Raw genomic sequence first — 21,934 nt, 5'->3', positions numbered from 1 at the left:
TATCCCGGAAGCAGAGGCAGAGAGAGACCTCAGCTAACCAGGAGAAATCAGGTGGCATCGTCTGCCTAGCTTTTTTCCTGGAGAACTGCTCTTCCTCTACCTTCCCTGTTAGTCTCCCGGCTCCACAGTTTTGGATCTGCTCCACCTGTAAGTTGTCACCAGAGGAGTCGCCACAAGCCTTCAACGCCCATCACAGTGTCCCTATGCTGGAGCGGGCAGGGCACAGCCTGCCCAACCCTGACCTCCTGGGATCACCACTTCCATGGTGTCTGCAAAATGCGAGCCTCCTCCTGGCACCAGAGAGCAGAGGCAAGGTGCTCTCCGGGGGCCCCAGGGTTCCAGATGGGGACATTTTCCCAGCACTCTTCAGACCAGTTAAAGAAAATGTGTAGGCCGCGGAGGCACCAAGTAGAGGCACCAAACACCGGGGCCTATCTTCTGCGTTGTCCAGGAGCTGGGCGCAAATTCTGGGGGCAGGGCAGTTGAGGGAAGTCTTAAAATGTCCCACGCAAGTCTGATTTGGAACTCTCTGGCCTTGACCTTGGCCCCCCTCCCGGCCCCCACCCCCGTCGCCAAGGGCAGGGGTCACGCCACTGGATTCCCAGGGTCCTGACAGTGGCCCGACCCCTACCCCGCCCATCCTACATGTCCTCGGCCAACCCTGAGCCTGCTGAAATGGAAAGGGCTTGCCCCGGGTGCCTAATTATGGTGAGGGGGCAGCAATTAAGCATAACAGGGATCCTAGTGAAGCACTGTCCGAGATGAGAAAGGCAGTTCCGAGAGGGAGTGGGTGCCAGCGAGGACCGGGCCAGGAAGAGAAAGAACGAGGCTGAGGACACACAACCATGGCGACCACCGGGGACAGCGACAGAAAAAAAAAAAAAAAGTCACGAACGCGCATGTGCAGCAGAGGCCAGGGGCGTGACCTCGTCTCCTCCTCTGTACGCTTGCGCGCTGCTTTCTCCGCCCACCGCTCTAAGCGGAACGGTGAGTGGGTTTCCACACAGCGCCTCTTGCCGGAGCGCTCGGGAATTCACGCATGCGCCTTACACTGAGAGGATTCGCACGTTGCCAGCAGCGAGCTCTAGGCGGCGTCATCCCTCCGGCCGGGACGAAGCACGCACGCGCGGAGGTTCGCACGCGGGAAGGGCGGGTGTGCACCGCGAGCATGCGCCCTGCGGAGCGAGACGGCGGCTCGGCGGGGTCATCCGAGCGCAGGCGCAGTGCGGTGTTTGTCTGCGGGACTGACGGGCGGCCGGGCGGTGCGCGGCGGCGGCGGGGAAGATGGCGGCGTCCTCCCTGGAGCAGAAGCTGTCCCGCCTGGAAGCAAAGCTGAAGCAGGAGAACCGCGAGGCCCGGCGGAGGATCGACCTCAACCTGGATATCAGCCCCCAGCGGCCCAGGCCCAGTAAGCACGGCGGCGTGGGGGAGGGGGCGAGCGGGGCGGGGCGCGCGCCGCGGGAGGCCCCGCCCCCGCCTCCAGGCCCCGCCCCCGCTTCCGGGGCGCTCTAGCTCCTCCTCTCCGCCGCGCTCCCCGCTATCGGCCAGCGGTGAGAGGGTCACGGTGACCCGGGGGGCGTGGGGCCCGCGGGTTCCCGGGCAGCCCTCCCCACTGTTTGCGGGTCCCCCCTTAACGGGGCCTGGGAGCCTAGTTACCTGGCTCCAGGCGAGGCCCCCCACCTGATGACCCGCCCCCAATCACCGGGATCCTCGGAGCCTCTGTCACCTACCCTGAGCCTTGCTTCTCCTACTTCATGCGACCGTGACCACATCCAGGTTCTCTGCTAAGATGTACACATCCCTTTTCACCAGCTGATTCTACTCCCGCCATCTCAGTGATTGTGTCAAGAGGTTCCCCCACCCCCCCCATCCCCGCTCCGTACCTGGGTCCTTGTCATCGGGGTTTAGCAGATGAGCCACTCACGCTCACACACGCGCACCTGGGCAGGGGACACCTGAGGTCGCTTGACCATATTATAACCATCCCTGTGGTTGTGTCTGGTGCTCCATTCTCCCCCCTCTGGGATCTTGTCATTGGGCTCAGCGGACTCCCTCCCACATACAGTTTGCCCACGTACACCAGGCCCCCTCATACTCCTCTGACTCGTTTCACTGTTGCCATTTTTCTGGCTCCTCCAGAAATAAACACGCAACTCCCAAGCGTGGCAACTTTGTCATTTAGAATCAAGTGACTTCCCCATTCTTACACACCCACACCCACCCAGCCCGGGGACACCTGAGGCCAATGCGACTCTATCTAGGCATCCCAGGGCACATACACCTCCTTTCTTATCCCACAATCTCAGTGCCTGTCTCCCTGGCGTCTTGTCATCTGGAGTCAAGAGCTACCCCCCAGCACCCACACCTGGCTCGGAATCACCATGACCACATCTAGTCTCCTTGTGATTTCCTGCATGATCCCTTCACCATATCCTTGAAGCTCAGAGGGAGTCAGATTTTTCCCCTCCCTACAGACCTGATGAACAGCAGCCCACACACATGCTTTCTGTTTTTGTTTTTGGCCGCACCGCGTGGCATGTGGCATCTTAGTTCCCCCACCAAGGATCGAACCTGTGCCCCCTGCATTGGAAGTGCAGTCTTAACCACTGGACCACCAGGGAATTCCCCTGCCCACACACACATGCTTTCTGTGTCTCTCTTGACCCAGCAAATTGCTCTCCTTTTTATTCCCTCTGATATGATTCCTGTGGCTTATGTAGCTCCTTGTGAGGTCATCCTGACAGGAGGGGGAAGACACCTCCTCATCGGGGTTCCCCCATCACTGCCTGCTCACCCAGCCTGGCGCCCCCATCCTTGTGTAGGGTCCACTCCCCATCCTCCCTTTCCTGACCTGGGTCCGTGTGGGTTCCTCACTGGATTGGGGGGGGGTGTCTCTTGGGGCCCAGAAAAAACCCCGAGGTGGCAGTGCTGGCATTGGACACTGCCTGGGGTAAGAAGCCCAGCCAGGACTGGAGGGTCCCCGCTGGGCTCTGCAGTGCCGCTCCCCCTCCAACCCCAGCGTGGACGAGACAGGCCTAGGTACAGGGCCTGGGGTGCCTTGCAGGGTGGCTGTCCCAGATGCAGAGCGAGGCACGGTGAGACCCATGGCGAGCAGGCCCCGGGGAGCCCCCTCCAGGCATCTGTGTCTGTGTCAGCTCCATCCCATCCTCCCAGTTCTCCCATCTCTGTCGGTTTCTACCCATCTCTGCAGTTTGGTGCCGCGTGCCTCCCCCTCCTCTTCGTTATGATTTGATTTGATTTCTTTTCTTTTGGACAAATCGGTTGTTTCCGTTGTGATTTATCGTGGTGTTGTTTTTTTTTTTTTCTTCCTTTTCCCCATCCAGTTATTGTGATCACTCTAAGCCCTGCTCCTGCCCCGTCCCAACGAGCAGGTACCAGCCTTTTTATCATCGCTGCTTGGACCTCTGCACCATTGACCTAACCGCTGCCCCGGCCGCAGAATGCCATCCCCCCCTTCCCCCTCCCACGTGCTCCGTGTGTGCGTGTGCGCGTGCGCATCCCCCCCCCCCCACCCTCACTCTCTGTCCATCCACACCGTCAACGTCCGGCCCACCCGGCCACTTCCTCTGTCTTCTCACCTCCCGCTCCTCCCTTCCTCTCGGGCTCAGGTTTGGACTCCCTGGAGGAGGAAACAGACTCCCTCAGTGGCCGGGAGTCTGTCGCCTGCCAAGGGGGTCACGAGTGTCCGTGCGTGTGCCTGCAGGCGTGTGCATGAGCGGAGGGAGGGAGAGCTGGGCCCTGCGCCTGCTGGTCCCCCTCAGCAGCTCAGCGAAGCCGTGTCGCCCCCTGGGCTGAGCCGTGCTAGGCTTGGACTGAGCCCCTGTCCTCTCGGGGCTGGCGCTCCCCCGGGGGTGGGGGGCCCTGGGGGTTGGAGGGCTGTGAGCACTGAGGGCCTCCGGGCAGGAAGTGGAGGAGGCCCCGGCGCCTTGGAGGGAAGGCCGGGTGGAGCAGGGGAGCAGGGTTGCAGTTGGGAAGCCTCTGGAGAAGGTGGAATTTGAGCCAAGTCTCCTGGGAGGTGGGGGCAGCGCAGGGATGGAAGTAGAGGAAGCAGTCCCCCCATGGCCCGAGGGCAGGTGCCAGTGGGTCTGGGAGCCGATGGGTGTGGGACATGCCTGTGCGAAGGGCGGGGGTGGTGAGAGAAATGGGGTGGGGGTCTGGTCTCGTTGGTTCTTGTGCGTGTGAGCAGGACTAGGTTGGGAAGTGTGTGTGTGTGTGTGCACGCGCGTGCGTGTGTGTCGGAAGGTGAGGGGCTCTGTGGCTCTGCTGGAGACCCTGCGGCATGTCGTCTCCCCGTCTGCGTGGGTTTGTGCCATGCCCTGTGTGCGTGTGCCTACGTGTGTCGACTGACAGCCTGGTACGTGTGAGGCTCCTGATGGCCGCATGCCCTCCCCACACCCGCCCCGTGTCCTTTCTCGTTCTCTTTCATTCATTCTACTCTCTCTCTCTTTCCCCTTCAGCCTCTCGCTCTCATTCTGCCCTCCTGACCTGCCGTGGGCCCGGTACCACCTCTGTGACTTCTGTTTTCAGGGTCTTTGTCTACCTCCCTCCACCCCACCTTAGCCACCCCGCGCCAGCCCCGCTCAGACGCCTACCGTGTGTCAGTTTGTGGGCCTGGCTGGAAGCCTCTGTCCCCTTACAGCCTTGGCCACGGGTTCTGGGGCAGCCCTCAGAGGGCCCGGTGGACTGTGTAAGGGAGGGGACCGACAGGACACCACACTGAGAGGTGTGGGGAGGAGAGGGGTGTGGTCCTCACTCAGAAAGGGGGCCCTGGTGCCCCCAGGGAACCTGAACCTGACAGGGATCCAGGGTCCCGGTGCAGGGGGAGCTCGAGGGTCCTTGGGAGCCCCGGAGGTTGTCCAGCCAGAGAGGGAGGGATTAGGACTGGGATTCTGGCCCTGGCAGAGCAGAGCAGCGGGGAGGGCATGGGAGGAGAGGCCTCCGGGCCAGTGGAGGGGACTGGGCCCGGCCACGTCCCCGGGGTCCCCAGAGCTCTTCCATCACTCCCGCCAGGCCCTCCTAGGACTGCAGGCCAGGCTCATAGACCTGCCCCTCACTCTGGCTGCGGTCAGGGTTGCAGGCCAGCAAAGCGCCCAGGCACCAGGTGCTGCACCATACCTGTCTCTACCCGTTGATCACTGGGCCCACGTCACCAGGTGCCTGGAGAACTGTGGGAGGAGAAGGTGGGCCGTGCGGGAAGTGTGGAGAGAGAGGAGGGGGCGTCAGCCAAGGGCTAAGGAGAATGGCAGGCCCCCAGCTCCTGGCCTGCTCTCCAGGGGAAGGTGAACCTGGGAGGTGCTTGTAGCCTGCAGCCTCCCCAGCCAGGGGCTCCCCTTCTGGAGGCCGAGTGCCAGGGTCTCCGGGGTTCACTGGAGGGTCGTCACCCTGGCCCCCACTCCCCGCCCTGTGGCCTGCCCAGCCAGGAGGCTCCTAGGCCCTCAGGGAATCTGCTCTCTTTTCCCAGGCCCCTCTCCGGCCTGTCTCTGCAGCGCCTCCTCTGGGCAGCTGGGCCCCAAGCCTCAGCTCCCGTCTGTCTGTCTCCTGCCCTCCCGTCCCCTAATGCCGCCTGCCCGTCCTGGGGTGCCCGCTGCCTGCCCGCTGCCTGCCTGCCTGCCTGCCTGTAGCATGCCCGAGCTGTCCGCATGCAGGCTTCTGGAAAGAACCAAACTCGCCGCCTGGCCCAGCCCCTGCCCCCCACGTCCCGCTGGCCCCTGGAGGGGCTGTGCCACCTGGATCCCCTCACCCGGAGGACACAGGCCCAGCCTGGGGTCCTGCCCCTGACTCGTCGGCCCTAGCTCTGCAGGCCAGGCCGGGAGGCTCACGGATGAGCCCGCTGGCCAGAGGGCGGCCCTCCCTGACCCTGAAACAGAATGCTGGGCGAGGCAGCTGGAAGCCTGGGTCCCTTGCCCACTCTCTTCCCAGGGTGGTCCAGCCAAGGTCAGCGCTGCCCACAGCGCCAGAGCTCGGGCTGATCCCAGCGGGCATTCCTGCCTTGTGTGGTCCAGAGTGTGGGCGTGGTGGCCCTGGGCCTGCTTCCCAGGCGGAGGTGGGGAGGAAAGGGACACAGTGGGGAGGCTGCCTGCCCGAGGGACGGCATCCGCCTCTGGGCCTCCGTTTTCTGTCAGGGGAGGCTTGGGGTGAACCCTCAGCCTCTGGGGACCACCCCACCTCAACAGCCCACCGCAAGCCCTTCCAGGTTGGAGGAGTGGGGGGGACGTGGGAAAAGGCACCTTAAGAGTGGTCTGGGAGCGGGGAGCTCCTCCAGCCCAGCAGGGCAGGGGGCTGTGCCGGCCTACCTGAGGGATGCCAGGGAGGGGAAGATGAGGGTGCCAGGCCCTTGAGTTGGGGCCAGCTGGGAGCTAACCTCCTCCCCGCCCCTGGTTCTCACCACCCCAGCCCTGCAGCTCCCACTGGCCAATGATGGGGGCAGCCGCTCACCGTCCTCCGAGAGCTCCCCGCAGCACCCCACGCCCCCAGCCCGGCCCCGCCACATGCTGGGGCTCCCGTCAACCTTGTTCACACCCCGCAGCATGGAGAGGTGAGCAGCTAGGGTGGCTGGTGGGAGGGCCGGAAAGTCGGGGCTGGGGCGGGGCGGGGTGCAGGGCCAGCCTCAGGGAGGAGCTGGTGAGCTCTGTGGAACCCCTGTGTGTTAGGGGCTGGGGTGGCCTCAGGTTGGTCAGGACCCCCATTCACCGGCACCCACTCTCTGTCAACTCAGCATCGAGATTGACCAGAAGCTGCAGGAGATCATGAAGCAGACGGGCTACCTGACCATTGGGGGCCAGGTACCGCCCTTCCCTTGGCCCCCCCAGGGAGGGTGGGCAGGACACAGCTGGTAGGATCTGGGTTGGGGTGGAGGGCAGAGGCCCGGTGGACCCCCAGCCCTGGCTGTCCTCGCCAGCGCTACCAGGCGGAAATCAACGACCTGGAGAACCTGGGGGAGATGGGCAGCGGCACCTGTGGCCAGGTGTGGAAGATGCGTTTCCGGAAGACGGGGCACGTCATCGCTGTCAAGGTGAGCCCGCCCCTGCCCCGGGTGGGCCCCGCACCCCAGGCTCGGCGCTAAGGCCCCTGCTGTCCCGTGCAGCAAATGCGGCGCTCGGGGAACAAGGAAGAGAACAAGCGGATCCTCATGGACCTGGACGTGGTGCTCAAGAGCCACGACTGCCCCTACATTGTGCAGTGCTTCGGGACCTTCATCACCAACGTGAGCCGGCCGCCCGCCCGCCCCCCAAGCCTCCCATGCTGGTCTCTGAGCCAGCCCTGTGCCCCCCGCCCCTCCCCCAGGACCCGAGCGTGTCTGGGGTGGGCAGGAGGGTACAGCCACCCCGCCAAGCCGCCACCTGCTGTCCCCGCAGACGGACGTCTTCATTGCCATGGAGCTCATGGGCACGTGCGCCGAGAAGCTCAAGAAGCGGATGCAGGGCCCTATCCCTGAGCGGATCCTGGGCAAGATGACGGTGGCGGTGAGCGGCTGGGTGGGGCGCGGGCGGGCGGGTGGTCCCCCCCCCAGGCCCCGTCCCTGCCATCACTGGTGCCCTCCTCTGCCCGCACCACAGATCGTGAAGGCACTCTACTACCTGAAGGAGAAGCACGGCGTGATCCACCGGGACGTCAAGCCCTCCAACATCCTGCTGGATGAGCGGGGCCAGATCAAGCTCTGCGACTTCGGCATCAGCGGCCGCCTCGTTGACTCCAAAGCCAAAACGCGGAGCGCAGGTTGCGCTGCCTACATGGCAGTAAGTGGGGCCCAGCAGCGTCCGGCGGGCGGGCGTGAGGGGCGGCGCACCCACCCCAGCCACAGGGGTACATCCACCCTCTCCTACTTCCCACCGGCAGCCTGAGCGCATCGACCCCCCGGACCCCACCAAGCCCGACTACGACATCCGGGCCGATGTGTGGAGCCTGGGCATCTCCTTGGTGAGTTGGGGCCCCTGCTCTCCGAGACCAGGGCTGGGGTCTTCTCGGGGTATGGAGTCAGGTGGCAGGAAAGGGCAGGATCCTGTCCTTGGCCGGCCCAGCCCTGCTCATCTCTCTCCCAGGTGGAGCTGGCGACGGGACAGTTTCCCTACAAGAACTGCAAGACGGACTTTGAGGTCCTCACCAAAGTCCTACAGGAAGAACCCCCGCTCCTGCCCGGTCACATGGGCTTCTCGGGGGACTTTCAGTCCTTCGTCAAAGACTGGTGAGGGGACTTCCCTGGTGGCACAGCGGTTAAGACTCCACGCTCCCGATGCAGGGAGCCCGGGTTCGATCCCTGGTCAGGGAACTAGATCCCACATGCATGCCGCAACTAAGAGTTAAAGACTGGTGAGGAGCCCCGGCCCCGCCCTCCGCTCTGGAAGGCAGGGCGAGGTCAGATGTGGCCCTGCACCCAGGCCACTGGGGAGGGGAGAGGGGCCCCAGGATGGGGTGGGGGTTGGAGCCCGAGCCCCGGGAGCTAGGAGTTGGGTTTGGACTCAGCCTGAGGGGACACCTGGCCCCAGGGGTACTTGGCAGGGTAGCCCTTGGGCTTCACCTTGGGGGAGCTGTGAACAAGCAGAGGCACCCCAGGGCTAAGGGCTCTGAGTGTCCTGCACCAACTGGCAAGAGTAGCGCACGCGGGACGTCCACATTGGAGCCTCCCGTGGGGGAGCCCACCCACCTCTCCCATGGGTGTCTCACGGCGCACGTTGGGCTTCTGTCACGTTGCGGGGCCCAAGCGCAGGGCCGGGAGGTTGTGGGCTTCTACCCACAGATCTTGCAGACCCGACTCAGCCACGAGGGCGGCCAGGCCCCTCCTCCCTGCTCTCACTTCTCTTCCTCTCCTCTTCTCTCTCCAGCCTTACTAAAGATCACAGGAAGAGACCAAAGTATAATAAGCTACTTGTGAGTACCCGGGGCCCTCCCCAGCCCCCATCCTAAGCCCCCCGCCACACTGGACGCCGGGCCTGAGCAAGGCCAGCAGGGAAGAAGCCCTTGCCCTAAGTGCCCCGCCTTGGGCCCCACAGGAACACAGCTTCATCAAGCGCTACGAGACGCTGGAGGTGGACGTGGCATCCTGGTTCAAGGATGTCATGGCGAAGACCGAGTCGCCGCGGGCGAGCGGGGTCCTGAGCCAGCACCACCTGCCCTTCTTCAGGTAGCCGCACAGCGGCGGCCAGCCCACTGGGGGCCGGGGGCGTGGCCACCGGCCCCCCCTTCCCCACCCGGCCACCCAGCTGCCCGCCAGGGGAGCCCTGGGACCTGGACGGCCGCCGAGGGCTGAGGACAGAAAGTAGGGGGCGCCGACCCACCCCTGACTCCCTGCCCACCAGCCATGGACAGATGGGCCCACCAGGCCCCAGCCCTTCCCGTCCCAGGATCAGCCGGCTGTGCGCATCCCCCCCGACAGACACTGTGAACGGAAGACAGCAGGCCGCGAGCAGACTCGCTATTTATTCAGTTGTAACCTCTGGGCTGGGGCGGCCCCCGGGGGCCGGGAGAGAGCCGCCCGTCCTGTCCCCTCCCCTCCACACCGCGCTGTCCCACTGCCGCCTCGCACGCACATGCACCCTGGCTCCGTCTCCCTCTCTCTGTCCCCTCCCTCTCTACCTCTCTGGCTTTCCCTGTCTCCCTCCCTGCCTCTGCCTCTCTCCTGGCCCAGGCCCTGCCACCCCCGGCGGGACCCCTGGGTCCGTTTAGGTCTCCGGCAAGCCATGAGTCAGTTGGCTGGCGTCCTTGCCCTGGGCAGGCGGGCTGGACGTTGTGACTGCAGCCAGACCCGGGCTGGTCTCTCTCTCTTTCTCTTTTTGATCTCAGGGGGTCCTTTTTGGAGTTTATCGTATTTTATTGTACTTGGTGGGGTGTTTGGGGGGGTGGGGGGAGGAGAAGAGCTTGTTCTCATGGGGTTTGTCGGTACCTTCAGAAACTTTTACCAAAGTCATGTTTAGCTGCTTGTGGTGGCAGCCCCCCGATGGCCCACGGGCGCTGGGGGGCTGGGGGCCGAGCCGTGGGGCCTGGGCCACCCCGCTGGGGAGAGACTAGTCCCAAAGGTGGGCTCTGGGGGGGCGGGGTGCCCCTCCCTCGGGGCTGGAGACTGGCCACAGCTTGTAGGGGTGAGTTGAGGACCTCGGGGGGTGTGGAGGGAGCCCAAGGGGCCGTGGCCACACAGGGTGGCCTTCAGGGAAGGCAGGCGTGGGGCATGGTGGAGGGCAGCAGGTGCCGGTGAGGCAGAGGCGGAGGAGGGAATGGGTGACAGGAGCGGGGGCCATAGGGCCCGGGGAGGCAGGGATTGAGGGTGTGTGGAGTGGACGTGGGGGTCTGAGGATGTGTGACAGGGACAGAGGTGGGGCAGGCCGAGGGCTGGGCGTGTGGAGGCAGTCACGCCCTCGTAGTGGCCTTGAGCGCCCCTCGACTCACCCAGAGCTGGCCAGTCCCCAGCCCACGCTGAGGCCCGGGCCCTGGGGAGCAGCCAGAGCAGGAGGGGGCGTGTTTCCTTTTTGTTGGTGACGCGTGCAGATCAAGCGGACAACGAAACAACAGAACAACAAAAAAAGAAAAACAAAAGAAAACTCCAGAAAAACCACAAAAAGCAACCAACACCAAAGGTGAGGAAGGTCGCTGGATGTAGCTGAAGCAATCTAGACTAGGCATCACTGTACCCTCCATCTATCTCACTGACTGTAGTTGCTACTAGGATAGTCACAAAACGCCGCATGTTTTAAAAAGTACTCGAAGTCATCTTTTCTCTGCCCCCCCTCGGGGGAGGCCACCTTCTCTCGCTCCAATCCCCTTTGTGAGGGGAGGGGGCAGGGTGCGGGGCCAGTAGGCCTGGCCCCCGCCCTCCCTCATGGGCCCCAGCCACAGGGGCCTTTGTGGGTAGCCGGGAAGGTTGCGTGGCTGGCCCCAAGGGCCAGCTGCCTGAGTTTTTATTTAACTTTATTTTCTGTTTTGTGAGTGTGTATGTCGGCCCGTTCCCCCTCCCCGCCTTCCGTGTTAAATGGGAGCCTCTCCTTCCCCCCTGCCTTTTCCATGTCTCCCCGCCCCCCACCCCAGTCACCAGTCACCAGCCATCCCTCTCCATCAGGCAGAGGGTGAAGTGGGCAGGTGGGGGCCTGGGGCGGCCTGGGCCCAGCCCATGGTCCACAACCCCTTCTCAGGCCGCCAGTACTGCCCCATCCCTTTTTAAAACAAAACGCCCTCGTTTGTAAATCCTTAGACGCTTGAGAATAAAACCCCTCCCTTTTCTTCTGCTGTGTCTGTGGTGTATGTCCTGAGCCTGGCAGGGCCTGGCAGTGAGGTGGGGGAAGGAGCCAGGGAAGGGGTCGTGAGCCCCGACCTTGGGGCTGGGGGGCTGGGGGATCGGGACCATTCTGGTGGATGGGGCCTCTGCAGCGAAGAGAGGCAGGCAGGGCTGGGGGCTGGTGGGGTGGTGTTTGTAGTGACTAGCCCCATATCTCATGGCCAGTGTGAGGGACCTCCCCCCAACCGGATAGCTACTGGTCTGGCCAGAGAGCCCTTAATCCCCAGCAGGCCTTGGCCGTGGGCTCTGATGCCGGCCCATCAGTGTGCCGCCCCCGCTCCCTGCCTCCCCAAATGGCCCCCCAGCCAAGGCCAGAGCCGCCTGCCCACCTGCTGGGCCCAGTGCTGCCTCAGCCGGTCCAGCATGCTGGGCACCGTGATCCTGCTGCTGGCCCTGCTCCCAGGGACGACCACCGTGCCCAGCGAGCCAGCTGGTATGTACAGGCAAGGGGACATGGCCCAGCACACCTCCATTCCCGTGTTACCCTTTCTCAGTGCACCCTCTCATCCAACCCACTGGGGGAACGGGGGTGGGTGGGAGGTGGGGTCTGCCCCGTCCCCCGTTTTCCAGGTTCTCTGGGATCCCCAACTTCTTCAAAGTCCCGGCAACCATGGTGAGACCAAGGGCTGTGGGAGGGGAGCAGTCTGCGCCAATGCTTTTAGGGACTGTCTGTGCTGGTGATCCTGGACATTTGAGTACATCCTTTGATGAGGACCCCAGCTGAGCGCCTCCTTAAGGCAGAGGTCTGTGTCATTGTGGTGCATGTGTGTGTGATCACACACCCCAGTGGAGGCTCCCCTGTGCCTCTACCCTTTGCCGCTGCTGCCCTCAGCCTGCGAGTGAGTGAGGAACACCGACAAAGGGAAAAGGCCCAGGCCCTGGTGGCCAGGCTGGGCCTCCACGATGCCCAAAGGGCTGGGGGGAGAGCACCTTGCTATTCTTCCCTCCCCTTAGAAAGGCAAGAATGGGGCCGGCACCCTCCCCCCAAACGGCCCTGCTGTGACCCCAGAGGAGCCCCTGGTCCTCAGTGGGTGAGCGGGGGGTTCAGACTCCAGAAGGGGAGGACCTTTGACCTCACCCAGGCAGAACCTCCACCATCAGGTGCCCCTCGACCCCTTCCCGGCCAGGGATTCCCTCGCTCACTGGGGGTGGAGAAGTAGAGGTCTGGGAAGGGGGCTCCTCCCCAGGAAGGCGCAGCTTTGCGCCCAGGCTCAGGGGCTGGGCTGGGATGTCCCCCGGGGTCTCCAGGGAGTACATCACAGCTGCTTTTCAGCTGGCGGTGGGAAGCGCGGAGATGAGCGCGGGTGAATCCTCCACCGCAACTGCATCCATTTTCCAAAGTAGGCAGTGGAGGCGAGGTTGGCTCACTTGCCAGGGGGGCCTAAGGGACAGCGCATCCTCCTTCCCCTGTGCCACCCTTTCTCCCTGCCAGCGTCCCCGTTCCCCGCGGCGCCAGGGCCCAGGCTGCGCCGACCCCTTTTCAGTCTGGAGCTGTCGGACGCGGAGGACGCCTTCCCGCGCCGCGCGGGGCCGCTGGAGGTCCCGGCCGACAGCCGCGTGTTCGTGCAGGTACGGACGGGGGGCTCACCGAGGCCGGGTGGCAGCCGGTGGGGGCAGCCGACCCTGACCGCGACCCCGCCCCCCAGGCGGCCCTGGCCCGTCCCTCCCCGCGCTGGGTCATGGCCCTGCACCGCTGCTCGGTGACACCATCCTCACGCCGGACCCCTGGCCCCGCCCTGGCGCTGCTGCGCGGGGGCTGTTCCGCCGACTCCTCGGTCACCTTCCCGACACCGCGGCCGCTCCCAGGTGCCGCTCGCCCCGCGCGCTTCAGCTTCCGCCTGCGCCCGGTCTTCAACGCCTCTGTGCAGTTCCTGCACTGCCAGCTGAGCCGCTGCCGCCGCCTCCGGGGAGCCCGCCAGACGCCTGCGCCTCTGACGCTGTCTCCACCGTCGCCGGTGCTCGGGCACGGGGCGGGGAATCTGGGCGCCCGGGCCCGTCGGGGGCTGGGCACAAGAGCCTCTGGCATCTGAGGGAGAAGCCCCTTAGGGTTTGGGGATCTGGGGGTCTGGGAGCTTTTGGACGTGGGGGCGGAGGTACCTCGAAACTGGGAGTAGGCACTGGGTCTCAGGCTGGGGTTGGGCGCAGGGACGTCCGAAGGGGCCGAATTTCCAGGGGTCTAGTGGTGCGACACCTGGTTGCAATATAGTGCTGGACACAGATCTCTTGGGAGCCCTGGGGACCCGCCCCTGGAGCCGGGGCCCTGACGTCCCCGCCTCTTGCCTCCCCCTGCTCCCAGTGTCTGCCTCAGGATGAGGCGTGCGCGGGCGCCGGCAGTGGCCGCGATGAGAGTCTGGGTGCCGACAGCCCTCACCTGCACACGCTGACGCAGCCCATCGTGGTCACGGTGCCGCGGCTGCCCCCCAGTGAGCACGCAGCAGTCCTCAGCGGGGGTCTCTGGGGTCGGGAAGGGGGATGGGGAGGACATCTGAGGCATGAGCCCAGTCTCTGCGTTGTACTCCTCACAGGGCCACCCAAGGGCGTCCCCGGCACAGCCGTGCGACCCGAGCCTCCCGCGCCGGCCCCGGGGGTCCTGGAGCCCGCGCCGGTGGTAGCACTTGTGTTGGCCGCCTTCGTGCTGGGCGCCGCTCTGGCCGCCGGGCTCGGCCTCGTCTGCGCTCACTCAGGTACCAACCTGGGTCCGCCGGGATCTCCGCCTGGGCCCCAGCCTATTCCCACGAGTCCGGACCCCTGGTCGCAGCGATCCCAGCCTGCTCGGGCCTGACCATCCCTAGACCTGCTTCCGCTACGCCTGCAGCAGCCCCCCAGGGGGCGCCCTTGCCCCGGCCCAGCGCGCGGCAACCCCTACTCCTCAGCCTGCCTCTCCTCTCCAGCGCCCCCGCACCCCGGCCCGCCCCCGAGAGCCTCGCCCAGCGGCCCACCGCCCAGGAGGCCCCAGTGAGGCAGGTAAGTGTTAGGGGGAGGGAAGAGGCGGAGTGTAGCCTGGGGCCGGTAGGACGGATGGAGGAGGGAGGTGATAATGACTCTTCATAGCGTGTTCTCTCTGCCAGGCGGAGTACCAAATGTTTTACGCATATTAATCCTTGTAACCAGCTTCAGGTAGATACTCTTATAATCCCCATAATAGAGATTTAAAAATGAGGTACTCTCTGAAATTAACTTGCCAAAGGTCACAAAATTTGGTGGAGCTGGGATTCGAAATCACGTAGTGGGTGACCCGCGGCCGACTGCGGGCTTAGTGTCGTAAGAAAGAACCTCAACACCTCAGACAGGCACACTAGGCAAGGAGAATTCGGGTTTCAGACCTAGCACCCACCCTCGCCCCGGCACACAGACTGATGGGACGGCCAATGATCGGTTGGGAAGGGGGTGACCTGACGTAGCGTCCTCTCCCCTGCTCAGCCTGAGTCGCCCCTCTCCAGAGATAGCGCGCCCCCATCAGGGTCCGGAGACATACCAGCCACAGCCTTGGACCAGGCCCGCCAGGACCTGAGACTCGATGGGACTAAGATCCCTGCGCCCCGCGCCCCCTCTTGCTCCTCCTCCCACCCTCCCACCTGGGCTCAGAATAAACATCTGGCCTGAACTGCAGCGTTCTGAAGTCTGCGTGTGCGCGTGGCGCGGGGGTGGGGATTCCAGGGTGGAAAAGGTCCAGACTGGAGGGGTGGAGCTTTGGGGCGGGGCTCATAAGCCCTTATATATACGTGTGCGGTTACCGCCCAGGGGAGCCCCAAGGGCATTTTGTCCCAAACAAAAAGGGGACACCCAACCCCACCAGCTTAAATTTAAAAATAAGCCTCGTTTCCTTCTCCACCCCTGCACCGCCCACCTGCCTTCTCAACCCCAGGATTTCTCCGCTCTCCACTCCCACCGCCCGGACCCTGCCCTCGCTAGGGCCTCGAGCTCAGGCCTCTGCTCCAGTCTCCTCTCCGTCTAGCCTAAAGGTCCTTAAATCCCTCCTGCCCGAGCTTCTCCCTCCTCAGAGCATAGGCAAGGGGGGGACTATTAGCTCCATTTTACGGTTGAGGAAACTGAGGCTCGGCAAGGCCAAATCACTTGCTCACCAGTCAGGGCTGGCCGACCCCACAGCCCAGGCTCTTGGCTACAAAGCACATAATAGGAGTTTCACAAGACGTAGTCCTGGAAGGGAGGGAGGGCACGAAATCTAAGAACTTGGCTCCAGTTCACGAATGAGATAGAATGCGGGCGGGGGGTCTCGTTCGCCCCCGCCTCAGTTAGATGCCAGTCTCCCCATTACTTCCCGGGGAGGCAGTTCCCTTCAGCCCGCAAACGCAGAGCCACGCCCCCATCTACGTCTGCTTCCGCGCGGGGTCTTTTGGCCCCAGCGGCCGCCGTAACCCCGCCCACTAAGGAAACGGCCCCGGAACGACGACACCGCCCTCACCCGCCTCACCGGCATGAAGCCCCCGCAGCGGCGGCGAGCGGCCCCGGCGCGCTATCTGGGTGAGGTGACCGGCCCCGCGACCTGGAGCGCCCGCGAGAAGCGGCAGCTGTTACGACTACTGCATGCGCGACGGGGCCAGCCGGAGCCGGACGCCGCCGAACTGGCCCGGCAGCTGTCGGGCCGGAGCGAGGTCGAGGTGAGAGGGGTCTCGGGATGGGAGCGAGGCTGGAGGCGGGGCTAGGATGTGTTCGGGGCTTGCGGAGGGGCGGGCCCTGGGAGTTGGCGGGACGAGAGTGAGGCTTGGGGGCGGGGCCTTGGAGTGGACGGGTCGAGGGTGAGGCGGGGGCGAGGTTGAGGAACCGGAAGAACGCCAGAGGAGGCGGGACTAGTGCAAGGCTGGGCCTTGTGTGCCTGCGAGAAGCTGAGGGCGGGGCGAGGGCGGAACATAGCCGAGGGGCGGGGCGAGAAGGAGGCAGTGCTGCGGCAGGCTGAGGGGCGGGGCGAAGCCAAGATTTAGGGGCGGGGCGAACTCTGAGTTAGAGCGGAGGCCCCGGACTGGGTGGGAGGCGCAGAGGGACTGGGCGGGAATGAGGTTGAAGTGAGAGTCAGGAAATGGGGCGGAGTGGACGAAGCGGGTAGGTGACTAGGGTAGTACTTAGCACGGGGGTGGGCCCTGGCTGCGGGGAGGAGCCAGAACCGGCCAGGGCCTTACATCTTTGTCGGGTAGCTGGTCACACCTGGGGCCTTGGCCCAAGACCCCTGGGCAGAGTCCCTATGACCCTTAACTCCGGGCCAGCGGGAGGCTAGGAGCAGTGGCCGGCCCTGGAGCAGGCAGTGGACTGCCTAGCCCTGGGCTTCTAGAAGGTCCATTTGGCCTCATCCCCTCACTTCCCCAGATCCAGGACTTTCTCCGGCACCTCAAGGGTCGAGTGGTCCGAAAGGCCACTCAGATGATGCATCCAGGTGGCCCACAGGGTCCAAGGCGCCGGGAAACACAGACCCCGGCCCCCATCGAGGTGAGGCGGGGTGAGGCTCCCCAGGGCCGGCCCCTGGAGGATGAGGTGGGAGTTGGGGGGATAACCTGGTCAGGGGAGCCCCAGGAGGGGTAGGGCTTGGGGGACTCCTGAGGGTTGATCCCTGAGCACCTTCTGGTTGCTCTACCCAGGTGTGGATGGATCTGGCTGAGAAGATAACAGGCCCGCTGGAGGAGGCCCTGACCGTGGCTTTCTCACAGGTACAGCCATCCCCCAGGCAGGATGGGGGTATCCCGGGGACGGGGTCACATATTTGAGTCTAATTAAGCTGGACCTGGTTCCTGGGTCCCTTCCTCTTGCCAGCTCTGTGACTCTCGTCCGTCACCGGACACCCTAGCCTCAGTGTCCGCACTTCTGAGGCCCTCTGCTGAATGTGACGCCTTCCTCAGGGTGGCAGGGAGGATTTGGAGGTGGAAGGCTGTCTCCTGCAGGGCAGGGGAGTAGCCCACGGGGACACTTCTGCCTTTCCTTGCCTGATCTCTCTGCCTGCCAGGTGCTCACCATCGCGGCCACGGAGCCCAACAGCCTCCTGCACTCCAAGCCCCCCAAGCCCACGCAGGCTCGTGGAAAGCTACTGCTCCTCAGCGCCCCTGGAGGGCAGGAGGACCTGGGCCCTGAGGCTCCTGGCCCCGCCCCTGAGGCCCCTCGAAGGCAGGAGTCTCCTGGCCCCGCCCCCAAGACACAAGGCCCTGCCCCTGAGGCGTCCTCTGAGTCCCTGGCTGGCCCGTCCGCTGAGGAAGACTTTTCTGTGGACTTTGAGAAGATCTACAAGTACCTGTCGTCCATCTCCCGCGGCGGCCGAGGCCCTGAGCTTTCCGCAGCTGGTGAGAAGGGAGGGGCCGACGATCTGGGGGTGGGAGTCTCTGGCCGTGGGAGTCTCCGGCGGCAAGCCCCGCCCTTCCCTCACCCGTCCCCTTTCCATCCATCACCAGAGTCAGCTGTGGTCCTTGACCTGCTCATGGCACTTCCTGAGGAGTTGTCCCGCCTGCCCTGCACCGCCCTGGTTGAACATATGTCGGATATGTACCTACACCTGATGGCCCCCCAGCCCAACCCTGCCAGTGGGGGCCTGGGGTCTGGGGCTGAGGCTGACGGGACAGGTTCCAGGGGGCAAGAGGAGGCTGGCCAGGCCACTCCTCAGGCCCCTGAGAATGCTGGGCCCAGCGAACCGATATCCACTTGGCAAGCAGCTGGGATCTGCCCCCTGAACCCATTCCTGGTACCCCTGGAGCTTCTGGGCCAGGTGGCCACCCCTGCAAGGTGAGGGGCCCAGCACCTCACCAGACACACCAGACATCGGTGAGCCCCCAGGCCCTCAATCCTGCTTGGGCTGGCACTGGGTTGTCATTGAGGATCTTGCCACAGTGGAAGGTCCCTGGCGCAGCGTGCAGTATAGGTCGCCTATAAGATGCTCGATACAGCATGGGTCTCAGAAATGGAAGCACAGGGAATTCCCTGGCGACCCAGTGGTTGGACTACACGCTCTCCCTGCCGAGGGCCTGTGTTCAATCCCTGGTCGGGGAACTAAAAACCCACAAGCTGTGCAGCATGGCCAAAAAAAAAAAAAAAAACGAAGTAAAGTTGTACAGGGTTTCAGCCATAGAACTGGGGTGAGGGGGTTCCAGCCAGATGGCTGGGCTAAAATCACCCTCAAATACTCCCCCCACTGGTTCCTCATCCCTCCTGAAGTCCTGTATCCAGTGTCCTGTAACTGTGAATAAAGTTCTGGTCTATCCCCCTGGCTCTCTTTCTCCTGTGAGTTAAAGGTGGGAGGGGGCCCAGAATCAGAGGTAGGGAGCCATAGCTTGGAGTCCTGGGGACGGAGCGGGGACATGCCAGGGAGGAGGGTGTGGTCTTCGGTAAAGGCCACTGCACCAGGTCCAGTCTGATGCCATCTGGAGCGACCCTGGCTTGGCTGTGAGGGGACCCTTGTTGATTGTTGTTTGGAGGGTCTAGGCCTGAGCCTGACCCGTGTCGGGGAAAGGTTTTCAGAGCCCAATGACTCTCCATCATACAGATGGAGGGGAGAGGCTAGCAGAGTGAGGGTGGCCAGGTCAGGGGAGCTGGACTCCTGACCACGGGAGGGTTAAAGGTGGGCTGCCCATGTGGCAGGAAGTTGGAGGGAGGGGAGTGAGTCCCTGAGGTAGCCTTGGGGAAGCAAGTGGGGGAGGGAGGGAGAGCTGGAGGGGCCTTAGGAGCAGGGAAGGGGGAGCAGAGCTGGGTGGAGGAGGGGGCTGGGGTCCTGGCCGTTGCCAAAGGCCTCCAATTCCCAGAGGTGCTGCCAGGTCTCCCTGCACGGGGCCCCCCTCCCTCAGCCTCCCTGAGCGTGTGGATTCAGGGGCAGGCTGGTGAGGGTCGGGTGGGGGAACCGGGTGTCCTCCTACGGCGCCACCTTCCCCCAAATCGAACCAGTCCTCTGAAAGCCAGTGAATTTTCTGTTCGCGGAGCCTGTGCATTCACACAGCCTTCCTTTTATAGCAACGCTCGTCTCTCCCCACACACACTGCACACGGCTCCCCCCGGGGGCGCACAACACATCTCGAAGGCGGGCCGTGGAGCGGAGCCAGCCCACTCCATGACCAAGGCCTCACAGCACCAGCCCCGTGGTGTCCAAAGTGCACATGCTGAGGGTGGGACGGAGGGACCAGGTCAGAGAGGTTTGGGGCTGCAGGTGTGGTCACAGTACCAGAAGGCCATGCCAGTTCTTGGAGACAACCTCTAGGGCTGGCTGAGGGCACCCCATCCCGGCTCCCTACCAGGCTAAGTCCATTCCATGGCCCCCAGCGTCTCCTCAAGTCAAGGGAAAGAAGGGTGGTCTTGGCTGTTCTGGAGCGAGGGGGATGGAGATGGGTACGCCTTGGTCCCCCAGAGTGTACATCTGGGTGTTTCGCAGCCCTGGGCAGCTGTTAAGAGCGTGCAGAAGTCAGCCCTAGGTTCAAATTCTAGCCTGGCTAGAAGCCAGCTATAGGCAGGTCACTCAACCTGCCTGGACCCTAGTCCCCTGGCCTGTAGAATGAGCATGGTAACAGGGTCCTGAAAAGAGAACAGACCAAGTACGGGAGGAGCTACCTCAGCACGCTGCTTGGCATGCAGTAAGCGCTCAATAATAGCTTTTATTAATACCATGGGCTCAGAGGCAGGGAGGAGTGAGAAAGCAAGGGGAGGGCCTGGGAGGGGGGGTTGCAGGAGGGATCTGGGGGAGGTGGCAGGAGGGCCAGTGAGGGGTGGAGGTGGTGACAGAGGGAGGGGCGCGCTGACCTGAACTGGGGCCTGGGCTGGGGGCGGGAGGGAGCCTGTCTGCGCTCTTCCCCCCATGGAAGGAGCCTCGCATCCTGGACACAGCAGCCATTGTCGCTCTTCAGTCTCTGTCTCCGGAGCAGGCCGAGCAGGGCATATTGGTATGCAGCGTCCACCTCGTGGGCCCAGGAGAGCCCGCAGGACCGGAGCCCGAGGAGGGGCTCAACACTTAGGGGGGCGGGCGGCGGGGGAGTGAGGATGGCCAGAGGACAGGGGACGGAGGGAAAGGGACACGGGGGTCCCCGAACCCGGGAGCGGACATGACACTCATGCTCGGCGGCAGGACAATAGCAGAGCCACCTACACGCTGGGGGCGGAGGGGCGGGCGTCCTCTTCCCACAGGCTTTAGAGTCGGGGGCCAGCCAGGCCGGTGAGTTACGGAGAGAGGACAGGGCGGGATAAAGGCACGAAGTGGGGCTCCGGCCTGGCCAGGAGGGAAGATGGGAGGGGTGTGAGGGGGGAGGGGTTGGACTTCTCCTGACGCCCTCCCCCCTCGGGCTGCGGGCTCGGGGGCAGGATCCTGAGCGCGGTCCAGGCCCAGCGGCGCCCCGTCGGATCGGCCCCGGGAGAGAGACCCCGCGGAGGGCCGGCCGAGGGCGCCGCACCGCTCAGACCAGCGCGTAGTCGAACTGCCCGCGCTCGAGCGCCTCCTTGTGGTCGGTCCAGGACGAGGCGGGCATGCGGCTGTAGGGGTCGAGCAGGATACGCACGCAGCGCACCATCAGCAGCACCAGCACCACGAGCAGGCACAGCACGAAGGCGAACACGGTGCGCTGCTCCGCGTCCAGGCCCGCGCCCACCGGGGGCCCCGTCGATGGCGGCAGCGGCTCGGGGGACAGCGTCCACGTCGCGCTCATGGCTCACATCGCCGCGCGCCCTGCGGAGGAGGGGGCCCGCCCGGGAAGCAGGGATGAAGCTGCGCCCTCCCGCGCCCCCGCGTCGTCCCCACCCGCCGCAGCCCCCCCTACCCTGCCGAGCCCCAGCCCCCGCCCGCGCCTTTGTCCCCGGGCTACGCCCATGGCTGGCCCGCGGGCACCCAACTCCCGGCGTGCGCGCAGGTGGGGACGCTAAGAGCAAGGAGAAGGAAACCCCGACCCGGCCGGCCCGCGCACAACAGGTGCGAACGCGCGGCCCGGGCTGCGTGGTGGGGGTCGAGACGCGGTTCCCCCACCCCGCTCCCTTTGTTCTTGCGTCCTGGGGACCCCCCCTCCCCCACCGCCCCCGCTCCCGCCCCGCCGCGCCCCTCACCCTGGCCTCGACCGGGACCGGGACCAAGCGGCCGGCAGCCGCGCTCTCTTCCGGGACCCGCACCCGCTCCTGGTCTCTCGCCGGTGGCCGCGGCGGCAGCCCGGACTCTACCACCCCACCCGCCCCTGGAGCGGCGGAGACCGAGGCAGGCGAGCTCCGCGCCAGCCGGGCCGCCGCGGCTGTTCCCATGGCGACGGGGGCGGGGCCGCCGCGGGGGGCGGAGGCTGCGCAGGGAGCGGCGCTCGGGCCCGCGACCCCGCCCCGTCCTCTGGGAGAACCGGGCCCCGCCCAGAGGCGCCGGGGAGACTAGCGGCCCAAAAGAACCATAAGCACCGAGGGCCTCGCCCTCCCACCCCCACAGGCACCCCCCCCAAGCCACCCAGCCCGACTTAAGCTCCCACATTCTCCTCTGCAACCGACCCCTCAGACTCCCTGTTTGGGGGATCCCAGTGCCCCAAAACTCATACAGACGCTTAAGGTCCTCCAGCCTCGGGGACCCCAACCCTCAAGCGACCCCAGCCAGGTCACTGAAAACCTCCGTAGCTTTTCCAGTTTCCTTCCTCCCCCCCCTTCCCCCCGCCCGACAACATACTCAGGGTGGGCAGGGTCCCGTCCAGGTGAGTCCTCCCCCTCTTCTGTTAAGCGTTCCTT

The 21,934-nt window shown here is 64.8% G+C and overlaps 4 protein-coding genes across 9 annotated transcripts; 3 read left to right on the top strand and 1 right to left on the bottom strand.

Moving 5' to 3' along the window:
- The first annotated feature begins 898 nt into the window (after positions 1 to 898).
- MAP2K7 (mitogen-activated protein kinase kinase 7) lies at positions 899 to 11,225 on the top strand. Of its 4 annotated transcripts, XM_036846490.1 has the most exons (13): positions 900 to 1,408; positions 3,345 to 3,392; positions 6,415 to 6,556; positions 6,737 to 6,803; positions 6,920 to 7,033; positions 7,106 to 7,225; positions 7,377 to 7,484; positions 7,578 to 7,757; positions 7,858 to 7,938; positions 8,061 to 8,203; positions 8,841 to 8,886; positions 9,009 to 9,139; positions 9,315 to 11,225. In XM_036846490.1, the coding sequence occupies exons 1-13, from the start codon at positions 1,285 to 1,287 to the stop codon at positions 9,679 to 9,681; spliced, it is 1,671 nt and encodes a 556-aa protein (XP_036702385.1). In that variant the 5' UTR covers positions 900 to 1,284; the 3' UTR covers positions 9,682 to 11,225. The 4 variants fall into 4 exon arrangements, with proteins under 4 accessions (XP_036702386.1, XP_036702385.1, XP_036702388.1 ...); XM_036846491.1 differs by lacking the exon at positions 3,345 to 3,392 and having other exon boundaries at positions 899 to 1,408; XM_036846492.1 differs by having other exon boundaries at positions 902 to 1,408; positions 9,009 to 9,457.
- Positions 11,226 to 11,309: 84 nt separating this feature from the next.
- On the top strand, positions 11,310 to 14,165 carry TGFBR3L (transforming growth factor beta receptor 3 like). Of its 2 annotated transcripts, XM_036846495.1 has the most exons (5): positions 11,310 to 11,714; positions 12,714 to 12,850; positions 12,928 to 13,236; positions 13,578 to 13,704; positions 13,807 to 14,165. In XM_036846495.1, the coding sequence occupies exons 1-5, from the start codon at positions 11,531 to 11,533 to the stop codon at positions 14,061 to 14,063; spliced, it is 1,014 nt and encodes a 337-aa protein (XP_036702390.1). In that variant the 5' UTR covers positions 11,310 to 11,530; the 3' UTR covers positions 14,064 to 14,165. The 2 variants fall into 2 exon arrangements, with proteins under 2 accessions (XP_036702390.1, XP_036702389.1); XM_036846494.1 differs by having other exon boundaries at positions 12,714 to 13,236.
- Positions 14,166 to 14,226: 61 nt separating this feature from the next.
- SNAPC2 (small nuclear RNA activating complex polypeptide 2) lies at positions 14,227 to 18,481 on the top strand. Of its 2 annotated transcripts, XM_036846497.1 has the most exons (6): positions 14,227 to 14,245; positions 15,672 to 15,900; positions 16,601 to 16,720; positions 16,870 to 16,938; positions 17,232 to 17,562; positions 17,671 to 18,170. In XM_036846497.1, the coding sequence occupies exons 2-6, from the start codon at positions 15,718 to 15,720 to the stop codon at positions 18,000 to 18,002; spliced, it is 1,035 nt and encodes a 344-aa protein (XP_036702392.1). In that variant the 5' UTR covers positions 14,227 to 14,245; positions 15,672 to 15,717; the 3' UTR covers positions 18,003 to 18,170. The 2 variants fall into 2 exon arrangements, with proteins under 2 accessions (XP_036702392.1, XP_036702391.1); XM_036846496.1 differs by lacking the exon at positions 14,227 to 14,245 and having other exon boundaries at positions 17,671 to 18,481.
- Positions 18,482 to 19,799: 1,318 nt separating this feature from the next.
- On the bottom strand, positions 19,800 to 21,498 carry CTXN1 (cortexin 1). Its single transcript, XM_036845488.1, has 2 exons — positions 21,284 to 21,498; positions 19,800 to 20,912 (listed from the first exon to the last, which is right to left on the bottom strand). Exon 2 carries the CDS (start codon positions 20,890 to 20,892, stop codon positions 20,644 to 20,646), a length of 249 nt encoding a protein of 82 aa, XP_036701383.1. The 5' UTR covers positions 20,893 to 20,912; positions 21,284 to 21,498; the 3' UTR covers positions 19,800 to 20,643.
- Positions 21,499 to 21,934: the final 436 nt, after the last annotated feature.

Source organism: Balaenoptera musculus, chromosome 3 (genome assembly GCF_009873245.2).
Source record: "Balaenoptera musculus isolate JJ_BM4_2016_0621 chromosome 3, mBalMus1.pri.v3, whole genome shotgun sequence".
NCBI lineage: Eukaryota > Metazoa > Chordata > Mammalia > Artiodactyla > Balaenopteridae > Balaenoptera > Balaenoptera musculus.
The sequence above is the reverse complement of the archived record's forward strand: the minus strand, read 5'-3'. Positions and strand labels throughout refer to the sequence as shown.